At 43.7% G+C, this 21,656-nt stretch overlaps 1 protein-coding gene across 2 annotated transcripts in view; it reads left to right on the forward strand.

Moving 5' to 3' along the window:
- PTPRG (protein tyrosine phosphatase receptor type G) overlaps positions 1 to 21,656 on the forward strand; it is a 649,319-nt gene that overhangs the window by 368,603 nt on the left and 259,060 nt on the right. For both annotated transcript variants that reach the window (XM_008146280.3, XM_008146281.3), the window contains exons 3-4: positions 6,725 to 6,904; positions 19,907 to 20,055. In XM_008146280.3, the coding sequence (XP_008144502.1) occupies positions 6,725 to 6,904; positions 19,907 to 20,055 (329 nt within the window). The remainder of the gene's footprint in view (positions 1 to 6,724; positions 6,905 to 19,906; positions 20,056 to 21,656) is intronic.

Consider the following 21,656-nt stretch of genomic DNA (forward strand, 5'->3'; position numbering starts at 1 on the left):
TTAATTTGAACATTCAGTCCTAAAATAGCGACCCTGGGAAATAAAACAAACAATAGTTGGTATTTAAAAAAATGAATAAAATGGTTCCCATTTCTGGTGTTATTCTATGATACATTTCTAGTATTATGGTTAGGTAATGTAACACACCATTTTTGTGAAATGGGGAAATTAAGTTTTTTTACCTAAAATTTAGAAATGAAAAATTTGCCAAACTATTTTATTATTTGGAAAATAAATTTACCTCCTTAACTGGCTTAAAAATTTGAATATTCCTATCAACAACATTGAGAAACTTCATAATTATACATGAATAAAATGAAAACAGTAGACATTAGCAATATGGATGCTTTTTAGCACTTTTTCTTTTCATATATGCAACAATTAGTACACAAAAGTTAATTAAGTTAGCAGTAATGGAAAATGCAAAAGAATTTTAAGCTAAATCCAATAAAGCTTTTTAATTAAGAAATGGAATAGTTTAAAGATGCATTTTTGATTTGGGAGAAAAAGCATTAATTGTGCTATTAAGTAACAAAATGAATACACATATTTTTGGACTGTTACTGTTGGTAAAGAGTAGACAACAAGATGCAGAGTAATAACCCTGAATCTAGGTAATATTTTCTATATAAATTCCTTAAGGAAGGCATTAATAGGCATATTTGACTAGAAACAGCACATAACATGTATATTAGTTTTGTTTTTAATTAGATTTAGACAGAATTCATTATTTTTAATGGCTTTTCATTAGTGAATAGAAACCATTATTTAAATGTATTATGACAAAATAAATTCAAGGTGTATGCATATTTTCTGCAAAGAACCTCTTATGTATTTAAAGAAACCATTGTTTGGGACACAAATCATAGGTCGACATTCGAAATTCCTTGCTTTTAGACAAAAGTGTGATTTATATGCTCTAAAAGTAGTCCTTTTATCTTTTTTCTCAGGTTAGGTATTAATAGCAAACTATATTAAAGTGAGACAGTTAAATTGTAAAGAAGTCTTTTACTAACCAGTTATATTTGTTCATATTTGGGTTTTTCATATAATATTGCTGAAGGTGGTAGGCAAAATGAACTGTTTCCCTCAGATTTTTATTTGAACAAAATAAATAGTTTGGCTCAAAATGTATGTCTGGCAATCAAGTTCTTTGGGTTAAATCTGCCTTAAAGAAGCAGGAACATCAAGTGGGGTCTCAGATGCGAGCCCAGATTTACAGTATTTGCCATTATTTGCACGTGGGGAATTCCGCCGCCCGAAACAGGCCAGTTAGAATCAATCTTCAGTTGCGTGATTTATTCACCCTCCTGTAGAAATATGTCTTCCTGTGGCTGGTCCACTGAGTTGGAACATCCGAAAATGGGAAAAATACAAGTGACTTGTTAATGGTGCACCAAGGAGGTAGAATTGGGTTCTTTTAATGGACAAATGAGCCATAAATTAAGGTAACAGCGTTGTTCCTTAAGTATAATTTTTAAAGGTGAATTTCTCCAACTTTATAAGGTGTTTATATGACCTTACCTAATGAAATGTCGGCCACAAGCGTGTTGTGTATTCCAGGCCAGCCTCACGTTTCCTTTGGCTTTGCTCTGTGCAACTGTTTTTATGAAAGAGGGTAGGACAACAGTCCCGGCGTTATCTGTAAATCGGTGCCATCTCCTTCATGTGTGAGGCTTTAGATCTGCCCCCAAGTGTGTAACAGTAAGTCCAGCAAAATCTGGATATTAAAATATAACCCACTTAACAAAACTCACAGTGTAGTAGGCTTCTGTATGGCTTTACAAACATTTCTTCATCTTGCTGTCAAAGTAACCACCAAAAATGACCATATAGACCAGGGTCAATGAGGAAACTAACAATGCTGTGTTCCCATTAACTGAATGAACTTCAAACTTTATTCAGGGCTCTTGAGTTTTCCCGCCAATTTCCATTTTGGTTCCACCGATCTAGAATACCACATTGCGTTTTGTTGCGACTCCTTAGCCTTCTTTGGTCTGGGACAGTTTTTTTGTTTTGTTCTGTTTTGTTTTTGGTTTTTTACTTGTTTTTCATGACCTTGGCATTTTGGAGGAGTGTCGGCCAAGCATTTTGTAGAACGTTCCTCCGTTGGGGTTTGTCTGCTGGTTCCCTCGTGATTGGACTAGGATTACGGATTTGGAGACAGAATCCCACAGGGGCCGTGAGCCTTCTTATCACTCCCTGCCAGGACGTGCGCGATGATCCACATTGCAAGTGCCCTCACCCTTCACCGCTTGGCGAGGCTGGCACGTATCCACTTCCTCCCCCAGAAGATGCTGATAGTCTGTTTCTCTGCTTTGGAAGCTGGTCTCTAAAGCAGCTGATGCTGGATCAGGTCCACCTCACAGGGGCCCAGTTGTATTGTTGATTCTTGTCCCCTGCCCAAGTGGGAAGCACCGGGGCCTGGTACACTTCTCCGCGCCTCAGGGAGTGAGTGCCCACAAGTGTCACCTCCTCTCTAAGTCCTGTCCTCTCTCTTTGCATGTCACCAGATGCCTGCCTCCTCCTGCCTCAGCCCCAGGTTGGACTGCACGTTTGCTCCCTCCATTGTGTAGCCAGGTGTGTAGCCAGGTTCGCCTGGGCTGAGCTCAGCTGTTCACAGTCACAGTGGCATGAACTGCAGCAGCAGCACGTTAGAGTTCCGTTGCTAAACGTCCTTTACGTGGATCAGCTCCTGTCACTCCAGCCACCCCCGAGGCAGTCACCTTAGTGCTCCCTGTTGTACCGATGAGAGGCCTGAGCCGCAGGCAGCGATCATTGCCCAAGGGAACTGGGACGGCCCTGCTCCCGAGCGCCCATTTCTCAGCCACGTGTCTGGTAACCAGCACGTGTGGACTCGGTATTTAAATGAATACAGTGATGAATTGATTAGCAGGACTGATTTTCCTCTTTGATTGACCTTGTTTGATTAGGGAACTCCGTTAAAACATAGAAAAAAAATAGAACTTTAAAAATAGTCATGCTTCATGAAAGGCACTGAAAGCAAACTTCTATCACATTCCTCTCCTTTAAACACTGCGGTCAGCCTTGGCGGGCTTGTTAAAGTGGCACGCTGGTTCCAGCATGCACGTAGCATATTTGCAGCTTATTTTACCTTATCACCGTTCAGACGAATTTAATGTATTAATAAATCGGGACAGGAAGATTTAGTTTTGAATTTAACATCCTGATTCTTGAGGTGAAGGGAATGAGCAAGAGTCGGTAAGAAGTCAGAAGGCAGTCTTAAAACCAAAATAATGCACAGGTAACATGCTATAGTATCATTAGAGGACAGAACTATACAATTCTTTAATTCCATCTTCTAATTCATTTATTTGTGCCAAAAAAAAATATCTTTATGCAAGGCCATGTGCTAGACTAGAATAAATGTGAACAAGATGGAGAAGGAACCTGTTCTCATAAAGTAACCACCTAGTGGGGAGACAGACACTAAGGGATAGAAGTAAATTGCATAGTAATAAGCTGTCCAGAGGAAACCAGCACTCATTGCCAGGATGGTGCAGACCCGCTGCAGCTGTGCGTTTCTCCCAGAAGCCTCCCCGACGGGGGGTCAAACCTTGATCCGGGGGTTTCAGATGCATTTGTTGAATTAAATACAAACAAAATATTTCTCAACATAGTTGAATGAGAAACTCAACCTAAACTGTTAGACTCTTAGTACTGATATGTTGGCCGTATGTCTCCATCAAGATCTCCTTCCGGCACGAGTCCCAACATGGGAAATTGCTTCAGGCCGTCCAAACTGCCTGTGGTTTCTATCCGGGGCCTCGCTGCCCCTGCCTTGTCGATTCGGTTGCCACGTCAAGAGTCGACGAGCTGTTCAAAATGGGTCCAGCTGCCAAAATGTGAATTTCCTGCTCCTTCAAGCAAGTCAGCGAGGAGAAGCTAAAGTGCAAACGCCTTTTCCTTCTCCTATTAGACGGGCAGAGTCATTCCTGAGAGAGGAAGGCTTCTTGCTGATTTGTGTCCCTCCCCCCCCAAAAAAAATCTAGGTTTAAGTTAACCACAATCTTTATTTAGTGTCATGTTTTTAACTTAAAAGCATTTATTCAAAGTTTTGAAAAACAAAGCATTCAATACTCTGAGACTTGTGCAACAGCAAATGATTAATGACACACTCCCCAGTCCTTTGTAAAGTGTCTTAACACTGAAGAGATTTATACAGTGTGGACTGGCCGGGGAGCTCCGATGTGAGAGTAGATAATCAATACCCACAAGCCTGGGAAAGGTGTTCTATTTCCTCCACTAATGACATTGGGGTTCTGCAAGGCAAGGGTGTCTGGAGCATGAAGCACTGCAAAGAAGAATTAATTTAAAATCTGAAGTGGAAGATCAGTTTCAATTAAAATTGCATTTGAACGTATATTGGGTGGAAGTGTGAAAGCAAGCATGCAGTCGGCTAAATCTCCAGATTGTTACCAGTGAATAAATGAAGCCACTGGTAGGAGCCCCGATTACGGTTTTATAGAGTGCTGAGGTGTATTTCACCCACGCTGGAAGGTGAGGAGAAGCAATATGGACAGCAAGTTCTTCTCAGAGGCTGCACGGGATCTTTTTTTTATTTGTTTGTTAATTATCAGATGTCTGTGTTTCTATAAGTGATAGGTTCCATGCTTTTTTTTTCCCCATTGCTTCTAATTTTATTGGACTAGTGAGTTTCCAAAAGGCACTACTCTCTCTCACATACACACACGATATGAAAACATTAGTTTCCATATTTCGAAAGTACAGGCCCAATTGTAGCTAACCACCATTTTGGTTAGCCACCAAATATATAAACTTTACATAGTTTTCCATTGTTGTGGGTTTTATTTCGTTTTTCAGTGTTGTGGGTTTTTTTGGCATCCGGAAGAAAACGTAAAGAGTGGTCAGGACAGTTGGAGCCATTCATTAAGGCCCTGTTTCCCCTCCTTTTTTCCTTCAAATATGTTGATGCAACATGAAAGGGAAGTTTTCTGGAACACATACAAATGCACTCAGTTCCTTTATGCCTCATCACAGTCTTCAGGGAATTGGACCAAGAAGCTAAGTGACATGAGTGAGAAGACCTTGATCATTCCAAATTTAGTGGAGTCTTGCAGTAACTACACGGTGCAGTTAGCTTTTGCTAGAGAGTGTTATGGCACTTGTAAATGATTTTGAAAAGTGCCCCAAGGTTGATAAGGCTTTGCCAATCATTGAACAAGTCTTTCTCTGATGGTGTCCTTTATCTTACTGTTTGGATGAGGATTAGGGAAAGGACCCAGGCATAGAATGAGACCAGAGTTACCGTATTTTCCAGCGTATAAGACGACTTTTTAACCCAGGAAAATTTTCTATACGCCCAGTCGTCTTATACGCCGGAAAATACGGGTAATTGCCAGATAGCAAGACTGAATCATATTTAGGGAGCTACTTCAATTGTTCTTGCAGCCATGAAGCTTCCATTAGCATGACCAAAAAGATTTTCTGTGTCTGTCCCTTTTTACATGGTTCCACTGTTTATATCACTTGTGAGCTCAATCAGACTTCTGGGGATGGGGAAACCCATCGCAAATAAGTATGTGGTGGTGGGTTGGGCACAGGTTTGGGCTCTTATTTAGTAGCTGAGAGACTTACCATGAGGTATTTTTGTGGTCCATCGTGCACGGCTAGGTATAGAGCAAGACTCAAAAATATGGGTTGTTGGATGGGTTGGTCTCATCTCCTAAAATCACTTTGGCCATTACCCTCTTCTGTCTGAGATGTGAAGAAATGTAAGGCTAAAGAACCCAGGAGCACATGTGCGTGTACCTGTATGTGTATACACACAGTACACTTCATTGAGTTGGGCAGCCTAATGCGATCTTCTAAATATTGTAAAGTTTAGACTTCACTTTGTATTAAACTCTGAAGAGATTTATTGTGATCTTTCTAGCAAAGGGATTTTTCTTTTTTTTTTTCCAACAAGGTACTCCTGGTTTGTCATGACAAGAAAGTTAAAGATCGGAGACAGAAAAATCTCAGAGCTAGTAATCAACTTAATAGACATCGCCGCCAGCATGGTTCATTTGCTCATGGGGCAGAGAAGCATGTGCAGTGTGTTTTCCTGTTCCTCACTGGTACCCATCAGGGCCAGCGTTAGAGTTGCATTCTCTTCCTTTATTTCTGAGTCTTTATCCGAGTGCTGAGTCTAACCTGAAGGGAACCTCAGCCCCATCTCCCGTGATGGAGGGGGATTGAGGAGAGTGCATGCCTTAATCCAGCAGTGCACAAACTCGGGCCAAAGTGAGCAATCTTTCAGTTAGCCAAGGGAAACCCTGTCATTGCCTACATTGTTCGTGATGCTTCTTGTCCAGTATTGTGTTCCTTTCACTTTTAATGTTTTCCTTTTCCAGTTCAGTAACTCCCAGAAACTAAGAAGAGAATTGTGTTTTGTGTTTTCTGGTGAATAACTCTGACAGCCTTTCTGTTCAACTCTTTTAATCTGATTACCGATAAACTTAGCAAATATTTGATGACAAATCACAAACCCAGCTATCTTAAGTCACTTATCTTTTCTGAAGTCTTCCTACCCCATCGAGCAAAGGACTTGGATCCACAGTTTCCAATGCACTGACGTCTTGGGAGCGGGGACATGTAGGAAAATGTACCGTGAGAGATGCAGGACCTGGCTCCCTATTTCCTATTTGTTCCATCACTGACCATTGAGCCCTGAGGATTGAAGTATTGTTTTCTTTCACAGGTGCCTATGGGCCTGAGCACTGGGTGACGTCCAGTGTCAGCTGCGGGGGCCATCACCAGTCTCCCATAGACATTTTAGACCAGCATGCTCGAGTCGGCGAGGAGTACCAGGAGCTGCAACTTGATGGCTTCGACAATGAGTCTTCTAACAAAACCTGGATGAAAAACACAGGGAAAACAGGTAGAACATGTCTTTACCTGTCCACAAACAACATGAAATGTTGCTGGATGTCTCCCTGAAGTACTGCACAGAGCTATAGAGAACGCATAGCTTAGCGAGAGCTTTACAAGCAGCCCTTAGTTAGAGAAACAGCCTCTTGCTTTACTAGCTGTGTGATTTGGGCAAATTCATTGACCACTTTGTGCCTCAGATTTTAAAAATATGATACATGTGGATAATAAAATTGTATCAGCCTCATAGGGTTGTAAGGATTAAATGAGTCAATATATGTAAAAAATATAGAATGGACTTTCAAAAATCTGTCCTGTCCAATATGGTGGCCATTGGCCACATGTGGATATTTAATTTTAAATTTTAATTCATTTAAAATAAGTAAGATTAAAATTCACTACTCCAGTTTTATTAGCCTAATATTGCCTCTCCCTACCAAGTTTTCTTAGGTTGTCCATTTGCAATGTTTTAAAGCAGAGATGATACACATTTAAATTTTTGTGGGTGTTTTTTTTTTTTAGGTGAATTCACTTCACTTATTTATTTTTTCCAGGCTTATTGAAATATAACTGACATATAACATTATGCCTATTTATTTATTTGTGGGTTGTTGTTGTTTTTTGTTTGTTTGTTTGTTTTTTATTGTTTTTTTTGCTGTTGTTAATCCTCACCTGAGGATATTTTTCCATTGATTTTTAGAGAGAATAGAAGAGAGGGTGAGAGACAGAGAGATAGAAACATTGATATGAGAGAAACCTATCTTTTTTACCCAGCCCCCCAACCCTAAGCCTTTACCCTAAGGCTTTAATCCATTTCAAATTAATTTTTGTGAGTGGTATAGGTAGGGGTTCATATTCATTCCTTGCATGTGAGTATCCCATTTTCCCATCATCTTTTATTAAAGAAACTATCCTGTCCACATTGAATATTCTTGGCTCCTTTGTCAAATATTAGTTGACTATTTATGTGAGGGTTCATTTCTGGCCTCTAGATTCTGTTCTGTTGGTCTGTTTGATTACCATACTATTTGATTACTGTAGCTTTTTAGTATAGTTTGAAATTAGGAAGTATAATACTTCCAGCTCTGTTCTTTTTTGTCAGGATTGTTTTGGCTATTTGGGATCATTTGTGATTCTATAGGAATTTTAGGATTGTTTTTACTATTTCTGTGAGAAATGCTGTTAGGATTTTGATAGGGATTGCATTGAATCTGTATAGCCCTGTGAATAGTATTTCACTAGCCACTTTTCAGGTGCTCAGTGGCCACATAGCTACTTTAATCATATCATGCAGCACAGATAGAGAGCATTCTATCATTGCAGAAATTTCTACTGGACAGTGCTGTGCAAGTGCACAAATTAAAATAAAATTCTTGGCCCGGCCAGTGTGACTCAGTGTTGACCCAGGAACCATGAGGTCATGGCTCAATTCCCAAGTTGTGGGCTCGATCCCCAATAGGGGGGGTGCAGGAGGCAGATGACCTATGATATTTCTCTCTCATCGATGTTTCCATCTTTCTATCTCTCTTCCTTCCTCTCTCTATAAAAATCAATATAAACATTTTTTTAAAAATTCTTATGTTCCTTGAGATTTTGCTTTATTGGTATTTCTTACCACATTAGAACGCATATGAACATTTCTTCATCCCCTTGGTGGTCTCATCCTTCAGACCAGCAATTTGATTCTCTTGTTTCTTTTACCCACCTCTGTGAATTGGGCTTTGGGCTCTGTGAATATGAAACATCATATTTTCACCATTTCTAATGCAAAGAGCTGGCTCCCTCTTAGTCACTATTATACAACTACTAGAGGCCCGGTGCATGAAATTCGTGCATGGGTGGGGTCCCTAGGCCTGGCCAGTGATCAGGGCCAATCAGGGCCTTCCTTCCGGCTGCTGGCTGCTGGCTGGGGCCTGCCGGATGGAGGGGTGGAGGGGACTGTAGGAGGTTGGCTGGCTGGGGGAAGGGACCAGGAGAGGTTGGACGACCATGGAAGGTTGGCTGTGGGAGCGCACTGACCACCAGGGGGTAGCTCCTGCATTGAGTGTCTGCCCCCTGGTGGTCAGTGCATGTCATAGTGACCGGTCATTCCAGTTGCTTAGGCTTTTACATATATAGATTATAGGTTGAAGTAGCAGAGTATGCTTTGCTGTGCCCCACTGTCTGGGCTGAAAACAAACATTGGGATCTTAAGATACATCTCTGCCTAGTGCTACCTAGGCTTTTGTTGGTGCTTAAGATATGCTTCATATCTTAATTCTGAACTCTTATAACCCTAACTCCTTAAAACAAACATGTGTGCTCTCGCTCTCTCTCCCTCATTCCCTCTCCGTCTCCCTCCCTCCCTCCCTCTCTCTCTCTCTCTCTCTCTCTCTCTCTCTCTCTCTCTCTCTCTCTCTCTCTGATTCCTTTGTTCTTACCCCTTTAGGAGCCCTGGCTGCCGGAAGCCCTTCTGCCTGGCTAAAGTGACTTCACCATCAGCCCCTTGGTCCCATTCATGTTGTGGATCACAGCATTACTTTTTCCTTTAACCTAACTGGCTACATGTGCAACTTTTAGGGTCCATTTTCTTTCTCCAAAGCAGCATTTGTCTGAGATTATCCGTGGTTGGTTGCTTTAGGTTGGCCTGATCTGCTCATAGAATTGCTCCCCAATCACTCAGCACAATGGTTCCTAGCTCTGGGCACTTTTTCATAATGTCCCCATAAACAGTTCCCATTCCTGCTTTTTGAGCAGGCCACCCTGTCATGTCCTTGTTTCGCCCATTTGAGTAGCTTTTCAGCACAAACATGTGAACTTGTATGTTATTTGTGCACAACTTTTCATGCCGCACCCTCCACTCTCCCAATGGAGATGCGTGCCTGTTGTTACAATTTGGAATTTCTCTACCAGTGGTCCTGCTTTGTATTTCACATAGGAGTGTCCTTTGGAGAACTGTGATGGGAGAGTGACCCCTCAGACTACCTGAATGCGGTAGATGGGAGCTTGGCCACATGATATAATCAGATCTTGGAGCTGAGCGCCACCTCAGTGCCACATCTTGGAAGCCTGCCAAGGCCAATTCACTGGGCTCTCTGATCTGGTTTTCTACTTGACTTGCGATGCTTGACAGCCTTCTGCAAAGATAACACATTCCTCTTACAGCTTTCAGCTTGGGATCTCCGGTGACAGGTTTTAGCCGAGTAGAGGGCTCCCTCAATGCAAGTTGATTCATGACCTTGGTCTTCCAGGGGCTGATGATCAATCAGTCTGTCACTCTGCTGGCTTCCTGGAGTGATCCACAACTTGTTGCGTGTCTACGAGTGCCGGTGCTTGATCTGATTTTAGACTCAGCTGTCCAAAAAGAGCAAACTCAGTCTCAGAAACGTCAGAAGCACGGCGCTGAGAAGTAGAAAGAAATTCTTGTTTCTTCCCAAACAGTACTTACTCCTATGAAATTCATGACCTCCAACTAGATGGGCCAATATCTCATAAATAATCTATGGGGGTGGCCTTTTTAAAGTGGCAGCCATTAAAAGGCAATTTTGAACAGGGACATGGAATTGTTTTCCCAGAAAGATTTCAGCATATGGTGGTTTAGAAACTTGGGTGCAGAGATCAACCTGCTTTGTTCTTTGTATTTATTTGATAAGCACAAACCTGAAAATCTTTTCTCATTTTGTAAACTTTAAAGAGTCAAGTGAGTTCATAAATTTTCCAGTATTTTAGAGAAATGACGATTCATTTGCTTTGTCTGTTAGGCACGGATTGCGTAAGTTCAGGTGAATGACTAGCCACATGTGGTTCAAGGTGCGGTGTGTCTAAATTAAAGGGGGAGGTTGCGCCCTAGCTGGTTTGGCTCAGTGGATAGAGCATTGGCGTATGGACTTAAGGGTCCCGAGTTCAATTCCGGTCAAAGGCACATGCCAGGGTTGCATGCTCGATCCCCAGTAGGAGGGGGTATGCAGGAATCAGCCGATCAATGATTCTCTCTCATCATTAATGTTTCTATCTCTCTCCCCCTCTCCCTTCTTCTCTCTGAAATCATAAAAATGTATTTAAAAACCAAAAATAAAATAAAGGGGGAGATTGCTAATATTACAGTGGGTAGTATTGACAGGCTGCCTGGAGAATATCAGTTTAAAAACACAACTGTTATTGTACTGTAGTTTTGTAAGATGTTACCATTTGTAGAAACGAGATAAGGAGACACAGGTCCTCTGTATTATTTCTTACAACTGCATGTGAATCTACAGTTATCAGAAAAATTAAGACTTTAATGAATAAAACCCCATGTCATAAGCCACATGGCCTGTCTTTGTTACAGTCATTGATTTTATATCTAAGTTGCCTGCTTAGATGAAGAAAAAACTTTAATCATTAATTTTTAAGCAACACATTTTTCTTCTCCAAATGTCTTTTCTTGAAACTTGTACTTTTAGAAAATAAATTAAGGAAGTAGTATTTGTTTCTTCTGATGGAAATTTACAGGCCACTTATCTGTAAAATAGACTGTCTTTTGGATATTAAAATAGGAAGTTAGAAAGTTAATATTTAAAGCGGCCTAGTGCATGCAGACAGTAACCCGCCCATCAAACAGCTTGAGGGCTCCTATCTGTCCTCCCGGGGCGGGTGCTCTATATCCGGTCCAGCATCATCAGTGGAGCGAGTTGGATGCAGGTAGCCCACTTCTCAAAAGCCGTCTAAAATGTCTTTACAAGACAGACAGCATCTCTCTGCTTCTTCCCGAGGAGCCATCACTGTCTCCTGTGCCAGTTCCCATTCGATTTCATCTGAAGTTATTTTCCTTTCATTTTTGTGGAATGAAAAAGATAATGCATTCATCAAGAACATTTCAAGATAATCTTGCTGTCTCTAGCATTAGCTTATAGCCAAGGATCACAACTCAAGACTTAGACGATGTTTCTGATGTATTTCATAAGCCATGGCCTCCTAGGCATTTTAACCATTTGAGGGCTTTTTGGGTTTGTTTGTTTTGGGGTTTTTTTACTGCTTTTTCTTTCATCCCACACAAAGAGCAAATAGTAAATGCATTTGTCATAATGCATGTTACTTCTACTTTCCCACTTTCTATTTGTCCTCTCTCTCTTTCTCTCCCTCTCTCTCTCTCTCTTCCTCTCCCTCTCTCTCTCTCCCTCTCCCTCTCACTCTCTCTCTCTCCCTCTCCTGCATTTTCTCCTGTTAGACAAATGCCATTACCACAGTGACTGGCTTACATGGATCAAGAAATAGTTGCTGACATTAATACAGTAGATCTGTGGTGTGGAAACTGGGTGTGGATTAATAGGTCAGGAACCATGTCCTAGACAGTGGTCGGCAAACTCATTAGTCAACAGAGCCAAATATCAACAGTACAACGATTGAAATTTCTTTTGAGAGCCAATTTTTTTATACTTAAACTTCTTCTAATGCCACTTCTTCAAAATAGACTCACCCAGGCCGTGGTATTTTGTGGAAGAGCCACACTCAAGGGGCCAAAGAGCCGCATGTGGCTCTCAAGCCACAGTTTGCCGACCACGGTCCTAGTATGTTAATGAGCCCAGAAAATGTAGACAAGGTTTAGAGGCCTGTCCCATTCACTTTATTTTACCTGGCCTTTGGAACTTTTTTTTTTTTTAAATCCTAACTCAAGGATATGGTTCTCCTTGATTCGGGAGAGAGAGGAAAGGAGAGGGAGAGGAAGGGATAATAGGAGAAAGGGAGAGAGAGAAAGAAACATCAATTGGTTGCCTCCCACTCACCCCCCCGGGATTGAATCTGCAACCTGGGTATGTGCCTTGACTGGGAATCAACCCCGCTACTTTTTGGTGCAGAGGACAATGCATCAACCAACTGAGCCACACTGGCCAGGGATGGCCCTTGGAACTGTTATCATACAGTAGCACCTAAGACCCCACGGACTTAACCTAAGAAATGCAAGCCATTTTTGGCTGGCATAAAGATAATTATAAGATCTTAACCTCAGTTTCCATGTGCTACTGCCCTAATTCAGCATGTGACCCCTGCCCTTGTGCAAGGAGCTTTTGGCCCTGTGCCTCTGCCCGTCCACAGGGCAAGGTTCCTCCAGGGCACGTAAAGGCCGGGCCTTCAAGGAAACCGTTGCGGGTCCCTGAGGTTCGCAGCTGAAGCTCACAGTGGCCTCTGCTGCCCTGGAGGTCAGTGTTCTGCCCCCAGGTGGGGACACTGATGCAGGTCTGAGGGTCAGCGCTGAAGGCCACTGCGAGCACCTTCCAGGGCAGTCAGTGGCCGTCTCCGTGAGGCCTGATTTCGCCCAAGTTGATGCACCTGAATGCTTAGCTCTCACTCAAGATGCAACTGCCCGAGGGTAACGCACGGAAAAGCCGTTAGCAATCTTGAAATTGGTAAGGAGGGAGTCTAGGACAGCGATTTCCAATGGGTGTGCCACAGGCAGTTTTAAAACATGCGGTTCCTTACTATTTAGTTAGGGGCACTTCCCTCTTTTCCCTTGGATTATCAAATAACAAAATGACCACAGCCAACACAATAATAGCCATTCGATGTGAATGAGTCAACAGTATACCAATTGGGGGGAGGGGCAGGAGTAGGGGGGAGGGAGTCAATGGGGGAGGGGGTGGGGACATCTATAATACATTTAACAATAAAGATTAAAAATAAAAATTTAAACAAAAATAGGGAAAAAAGAAAAAGTATACCCTTTTTGTGTCAGATGCGCAAAAAATAGACTATATTTTCTGTTTTGCTACAGAATGTTAGTAATTAGGTGCTGCGTGCCACGAGACGCGAAAGGGGTGCCGCTCACTGGTGGGAAAGTCTCTGGGTGGCGTGTTTGTCTTCCCATTGGGTTGCTCTTTCTGTTCCTATTCTGTTGATGGTGGAGATGTGGGTCTCTCCTTGTATCTCTCCACGAGCGTCCACTTCTTGGCTGTTTCCTTCTCTTGTCCTTCCTCCTGTGTCTCTCGAATGTCCCTCCCCTGTCCATCTCCTGTTCTCACTCTTTACTCCTGTCTTTGGTCCCTTCTCTCTCTGTTTCCTGTCCTCCTCCCTTCCATCTGGCAACTAATGAGAACCAGAGTTGTAAAAGCGTCTTTACTTACTATATTTATGGACTGGAGATTGTGATGTTGCTGGGGAGTATGTTCTCCTTTCAGTAAAACCTCTCTATCCCTGGCGTATTGATGGGGAGGGCCTGGGTGGTTGAAATGCACATGAGTCCCCAAGTATATGTTCTTGGAGTTTCCAAATATGTTTGATATCAAACCATGGAATTAGTTTCATCCTGTTGTTCTCCCCCCGCCCCCCTCGGCCCAGTTCTGAATGATCCTTCATAGGTGTAAATGTGGGCACTGAGGTTGGACTTGAACATCTAAATTCAATTTTAAAAGACTCGTTCTTCTTTGGGGGCATGCTAAGTGTGCTTGGCTCTTCACTTTTCAGATTTTCCTATTTTAAATGTCTTAATTTTTAGGTCTCTTCATCCTGTTACTGTTCAGTCTTGCCTGAACCCCGGATTTTAAATCAGAGCTATTTCACGGGGCCTCTTTTTGGCGAGGCACACTCTGAGGTTTGTTTCATGTTTGCTAAGCTCATGTCCTTCCTCTCATTCCCACAGCGCCAGGCCCTGCATTCACATGATAGAAACTAATTTCTGGGTAAACAGAAGTCTCATTTACCAATTACATCATGGGAAGACAAGTGCTATATTGCACAGATAGACTTTGGTAAGTTTAGAATTTTGAGGGTTATTTCTAAAGCCCATCTTCCTTTGTGGGGCACAGAACCCTCTGCCAGACTGTCATCTGTCTTATCTTCTATGATTAAAGGGTCACTTTGTTCATCTTGCTCCGTTTAGTATTGAGTTCACCCAGACCCAGGATAACCCTGCGATGTGACCTCGCTTGGGATCTGAGCTTGTTCCAACGCCCCAGGCCCAGCCTCTCTACCAAATGACTGCGGTAACTTACATCCAGGGCTGCTTTCCACAGGCCTGCTGCACCAGGCCGCCAGAATACTCTCCTTAATTTTAATCTAATCACATCTGTCTCTCGCTCCCTATCATATCAAGGCTTTTCTCTCAGCCATTTCTCTTGGGGATAAAGACAGACTGCTCACTGTTCCCACCTCATTCTCTAGTCTCTAGTTTATTCTCTGGGCAGTATTCACCCTGATCTCCTACTTACTTCCCCTGCCACAGGGCCTTTGCATGAGCTCCCGTCTGGTCAGCACTGCCCAACGTGGCTCCTTTAATTCTCAGGGGATTCCGTCAGTCCTTCTCCTGTTTGGGGTTGGAAGTTCGCCTGTTACCAACCTGTGCCACTTGCAGGTCTGCATCTGTTGGTTGAGCCGTTGGGTCCTATCCTTCCTACAAACACATACTTCCTGAGGCAGGTGCTGGGTCTGACTTACTTACCTTTGGTTCCCTAGTAATTACTTGGTCAGCACTTGGAAAAGTAAATATCTGTGCCCCCAGGGAAGTGAGGAGAAGGCTGGAGTTAGAGCTCATGTGTCTTGACATCCAAGTCAGCGTGTTTCCCTTTTCACCAGGGACCCAACGTGTCCCCTGGCGGACACTGGTATTGCGGGTGGTCTGGGCCCCACTGGTCAGGTCCGATAATGGTAGTCTCTTCCCACCTTAGTGTTAAAACCCGGTCGGAGACGGTGGAGAAGGTATTAAGCAGCTCGTTTTCTGTCTCATGAATTTTTATTTAACTTCTGACACCTGCTGCTGTTGACTGAGATTTTGTTGTGAACATGTGTTTAGCCCACATTACATAGACATGTTGAGCTAAATTTGTAAGCGGTTGGTGGATGCCCTGCAAAGCATGCCACGAATGCCAGGTCCTCATCCTCCCTTAAAGCTCAGGAGGCAACTAAATTCTTTTCCATGGTGAAACGCTACCTGACACTGCCCCTGCCCCTGTCCCTGTCCCTGCTCCTGCCCCTGCCCCTGTCCCTGTCCCTGCTCCTGCCCCTGCCCCGCCCCTGCCCCGCCCCTACCCTGCCCCTGTCCCTGTCCCTGCCACGCCCCTGCCCCTGCCCCTGTCCCTGTCCCTGCCCCGCCCCTGCCCTGCCCCTGCCCCTGTCCCTGGCCCTGCCCTGGCCCTGCCCCTGTCCCTACCCCTGCCCTGCCCCTGCCCTGCCCCTGTCCCTGCTCCTACCCCTGTCCCTGTCCCTGCCCCGCCCCTGCCCTGCCCCTGCCTCTACCCCTACCCCAACCCCTACCCCTGTCCTGCCCCTGCCCCTGCCCCTGGGCACAGCAGTTTCACATGATAAGGGCCTAGACACGGGCATGTGTAGAAGCTACAGCTCCTCTCCCCGGGGTGATAACCTTTCTGAGCAGCACAGCAAATGCAATCTTTATGCCATGAAGTCCCGTGTGAATTACTGTTCTGAACAGTCTGCCTAAGTCAACCCTTGCGATCTCATGGCAGATGGATGAGTGAGGTTACTACTGTACTTTTTCCGTTTTGTGGACCTAGACCGAGGCACCAAGGACTGCAGCGCGTTTTCCACAACCGGACAGTGGTCAGTCTAGACTGAAGATCACACTCGCTGGGTCTAGAGTCTCTCTCTCTCTCTCCCTCTCCCCCCTCTCTCCCCCCTTCTCTCCCCCTCTCTCCCCCTTCTCTCTCTCTCTCTCTCCATATATATATATCCATGCTCAGAATTTTACCTTCTGGGTCAGGAGAGTGCAGCCTGAGTCCGTGGGTGGCTATGAGATGGGCTTGGCCTCTGGGTTAAGGAATCCTGAATTTGAAGTCCAAGCTCTTCCCTCGCCCTCCATCCTTCTGGTTTGGTGTCATCACAACCCATGCCAGCAGTTTAAGAGCTGGAGGGCCTAGTTCTAGAAAGTTCACTCCCAGGTACCTTTCCTTCCCCCGCTCCTATCCCATTGTTCTTCAGTCTTTAGCTGTTGCCTGTTAGCTTCCCAATCGTCACCTTATCCAAATTCAACTCTTACTGCTGTTTTAAAATTTGAATGTTCCCTTCAGTTCACTCACAGTATTTTAAATGAACAAATTGGTTTTAAGAGAAAACTTTTGATCAGCACCATAAAGGGAAAACCTATGCTATATGGCATGGATAGACTTACGTAAAAAATGTCTATAATCAATGAAAATAAGTCATATTTACGACAGTTAGTAAGTTCTAGCATAATATCTACTCTTCGGTGGAAGGCGGAAATGAGTGAGCATCAGGGGAGTGAGGAGGACATATTAGCACCACATTAGGATGTTATTTTCTTGATGTGACTCTTGGCTAGGAGTAACAAAGAAAAGGAAAACCACTTTTCTCTGGGTTTTACTGATCTCAGAACATCTCCTCAGCACTGAAGATCTCCTCCCAGAGTGTGGGCCCCTCCTCCCTGGTGTGCCCCCGCCCGGCACACTGCTCACCGCATGGCTTTACCATTTCGCTCCCCGAACATGGAGCGGATTCCTGTGTGGTCATGCCCTGCTGGGCTTGAGCTCGTCCACATCTCGAGAAATGAGCTCGACAGTCACCGCCATGGAGTGTGTGCACGCCGAGTGTCTGTCACTGTGCTACATGCTTCCCGCGTGGGATTTCTCGGCGTGATTTCCTTCCGGTCTGATTGCCAGAGAGGCGCTGTTGGGACAGTCTCCGAAGCCGAGGCCAGAGGACTGGGGCAGCTTCCCAAGGTCACACCACTTCCGTGACAGGATTGGACTCCAGCCCAGGCCGATCCATCCCCTGAGCTCATGGTGCCCAGTACCCCTGTGCTCTGAGGTGACTGCCTCTGGTGCATTTGGTGTGGAAACAGAGCCCTGTCATCAGAAAGTTGTTCCACAGCAGCTGGGAAAGTTCTCTGTTCCCAGTTTCATTTGTGAACAAAAATATAAGCCACTTTCCGAGCGGGGTGTGTGCATGTAGCATGCCGTGTGCTCCAGTGAGAAGTACTGTGAAATGAAAAATGAGATTAATGTTTCAGATTGTACGGTTTCCTAATTATGCTTTAATTATTCATATAAAACAAGGAAAATGACCCCTGACAGAGACATAAATGATTTAGGTAAAATCAAATATTAATAAGATGCTGCGTGTCCCTGGGTGTATTGTAACAGATGCACTCAAAATGCTTTACCTTCGTCCTTCAGATGTAAAATATGATCTATAGGATTTATAGCAGACTGAGAGTAATCAATGGTATTGAAGACACTGCTGAGCTAATTCCTAGGCATTTTGGCTTTGAAACTAAAGGTGTATGACTAGTTTAATATTATATTTTATTTTCTAAAATATCATATTGTATTTTAGAGATCACCAAGTGACACCCCCCCTCCCGTTTTTGTTTCTGCATTTTTTTTAGTGGTTGAAAAAACAATCAAAAGGATGATAATATTTCATGACACATGAAAATATATCCAAATTTCAGTGTGGATAAATAAAGTTTTATTCAGCATATCCTGACCCATTCACTTATGTAGTATGTTTGGCTACAAAGATGAGGTTGAGTAGTTGCAACAGGAACCATAGAGCCCAGAAAGCCTTAAATATTTCCCATCCCACCCTTTACAGGAACAGTTTTCCAGCTCTTGATCTAAAGCTCACATAGCGTGCCCTAAAGGGGGAGCAGTCCCTTGGCGTGTTAAATCAGCATAAGAAACACTTGCATTTTATTCTTTAATTTGCAATCCCACTAACTGAACAGTCATTGTATATTTTTCAGAAGTTCGAGAAATACTGCCTTTTGAAATGCCATAAAAAAGGGGTTTATATGAGCAGGGTTCCTGCACTTGCATTTAATGCTTCCTTTATATGGAGAAGTGCTGAAAATAATTGCATTGTTTCAGAAATAGGTTCCTAGTCTAGTTTCTATCTTTCATGAAGACCTAATTTTCATGCAGGATTGGTCTTTAGAGAGGAAGGGAGAGGGATAGAGAGATAGAAACATCAATGAGAGGGAATCATTGATTGGCTGCCTCCTGCATGCCTCCTACTGGGGATCAAGCCCAAAACCTAGGCATGTGCCCTTGGCCGGAATCTAACCTGGGACTCTTAGGAAGAGGGGACCGTGAGGCTATGAGAGCGTCTCCTGGGCTTCAGCAGGCTTGGCCTTTGATCATAAACCATTCGATATTGGTTGGCATCTTACATGTAGTTAGCAGCCAGTAAGTGTTTGAATGAATGAATGAATGAATTCACCTTAGAAATCAAGAAAGGGGGAGATGTATCACTTACAAAATAAAACCTGTCTTTTATGCATTTGGATATCACATTCCTTTTGGAAAACATAATTTTTTGTTAGTGTAAGTCCAAGTTGTTTGGTTTTGAATTCTCTTTCCCATGTTTCAAGGAAGAGTTTTTCAGGTTGAAGTTGATTGCGGCTCCCTGTGGACGTGGACATTCATATGTGTTCTTCTAGGTGGGCGAAGGGAATTTTCTTATACTTGGAATGAATAGAAACGGTAAAGTAAGCCTAATCTGCAGTGATTTCAGTGACTTAATGAGTAGTTTGCGCTATACTTTTCTGAGCACAGTTATCAAATGCAATGAATGCTTTACCCAACCCCGCTCCCTTTTCACTGTTGTTGCCGTAATAATTGGAAGAACCTGCACATTTTTTTTTCTGATATCTTGCCTCTTTCTGATTAAAGAAATGTGCCTCTCGCCTTCAGCTTATCAGATATATTTCCCATCTCATTCCAGATCTTGAATCTTGGGGTAGACCCAGGAATCTCACTCTCCACATCATTTTGATCATCAATCAGTTTTAGGAGACGCTGATTCAGAGTGACTTACTCTGTCATTGTCTCAAATTTTCCGTCTGTTAAATGGATAAGACATTTTGAGACCATTCCCTGGGAATTTCCATGATTTAGAGTCAACTGGTGCTTGAGAGCAGTCTGCAGCTACAATGTGGTAATTTATTCAGATGGCCTGTTTTTTGTTGTTGTTTTTAAACGGGCACACGAGGAACGGTAATCATAAACTTTATTTGAAGCAACAGAAGAAACCTATTGAATTTGCTTTGGAAACTCACTTTGTCTCTCTCCCCTTTCATTTTCTACAGTTGCCATCCTTCTGAAAGACGACTATTTCGTCAGCGGCGCCGGCCTGCCAGGCAGATTCAAAGCGGAGAAGGTGGAGTTTCACTGGGGCCACAGCAATGGCTCTGCGGGCTCGGAGCACAGCATCAATGGCAGGCGCTTCCCTGTGGAGGTGAGAGAACGGGAACCTCCAGGCGGCGAAGGGCAGCTGTGCCTGGAGCCTTTCCATTAGTGAGAGGCTGTGTCTGTACTCCCAGTCACTTTGCAAACCAAACGTGTACTGTCTCTCCCTTTGTCTGTGGAACTCCTTCCTGTACGCATGACAGGTGACTCTCCATCCTCACGTTTCCCACCCTGTCTAACCAGAGATGCATGTAGACGTCACGGACATCTGGATTGAGTAGGTTCAGGTCTGGGCGATGATTTGCAAGCATTTGTTTCATCTGACACAGTCTTTTCCCTGTCCATTTCAGAAACCCTGCTTTTTAAAAATATATGTTTTTATTGATTTTTTTAGAGGGAAAGGAAGGGTGAGGGAGAGACAGAAACATCGATGATGAGAGAGAATTATCTATTGGCTACCTCCTGCACACCCTCTAGTGGGTATGGTGCCTACAACCCAGGCGTGTGTCCTGCCTGGGAATCGAACCAGTGACCTCCTGGTCCCTGGGTCGATGCCCAACCTCTGAGCTGAAACCCTGCTTTCTAAAGGTGCAATTTTGTAGGAAACTCAGATGACTCCATGTTTGCCCTTTGGAATATAGAAAAGCTGGTTGCTCTGTGAAGAACAGTCTCAGAAGCTTCTCTCCGTAGGGAAGCTGTTTGAAGGTTTGCTTGCTCCTATCAGCTGTTAAGACAAGGCTGTGGCTATTGGTGGCCTGACAGCCGGTTAACTCTGCTGGGATCGATGGTGACATTTTGCCTCCCCGTGTCAGTTTTCTGAAAGATCCCTGCTGCTAGGCAGGAAAAACGCCTGGGTGCAGTGGGTCATGTGTGTCTTTTTGGTGAAGTTTGGAGGGGAAAGAGCAAATCTCCAAACCTTTTTTCGTGTTGGAGGGAGGACAGGACACCTGCCCGTGGCTAACCTTATTTTTGCTTTTAATAATGGTCAGGCTGATAGTCTTGTGTTGGACAAACATGTTTGTGGGTCGTTTGGTTCCCGTGCTGTAAGCTCTACAGGTTTGTGGGAGAGCTGAACGGCTGTGCATCCAAGCCTGTGGCGGGATGCAAACATGGGACAGCTCTTAGTGTGTTGTAACTTCTCTTAAGTCGTGACCTACTTTGATAATCTGATGAATGCTGGAGACCCCTCCCTCCATAGAGAAAATACACGTGTGTACACACAGATTTGCATATAATTTGTAGGATTTCATCACTCACCTTAGCTCCTCAAGCCCTTTAAATATCCTTAACCTGAGGTGAAAATCCCTACAAGATGAGAAAATCTGTATTATTTCTTTATAGATACGTGTGTGTGTGTGTGTGTGTGTGTGTGTGTGTATGTGTGTGTGTGTGTTTGTTTCTTATCCATGATTCCTGGAGAAACCAGATATAGCTACTTCTGTGAATGCTTCATACTTTTTCTGGTTTAGCTGAGAAATTCTCACTATCAACATTTTCCAGTACTAGGATGCATCTGTCTGTGGGTCTTCTTGTCCTACTCACACTAATTATAATTCTCATGAGTAGGGTTTCTGCTTAATGGGCTCTCCTCTCCCCTTTAAATTGAGTGAATCATTTCTTAGAAGTCTTAGCTTTATTTCTGCGTGGAAG

The sequence above is a fragment of the Eptesicus fuscus genome, chromosome 18 (genome assembly GCF_027574615.1).
Source record: "Eptesicus fuscus isolate TK198812 chromosome 18, DD_ASM_mEF_20220401, whole genome shotgun sequence".
NCBI classification, from domain to species: domain Eukaryota; kingdom Metazoa; phylum Chordata; class Mammalia; order Chiroptera; family Vespertilionidae; genus Eptesicus; species Eptesicus fuscus.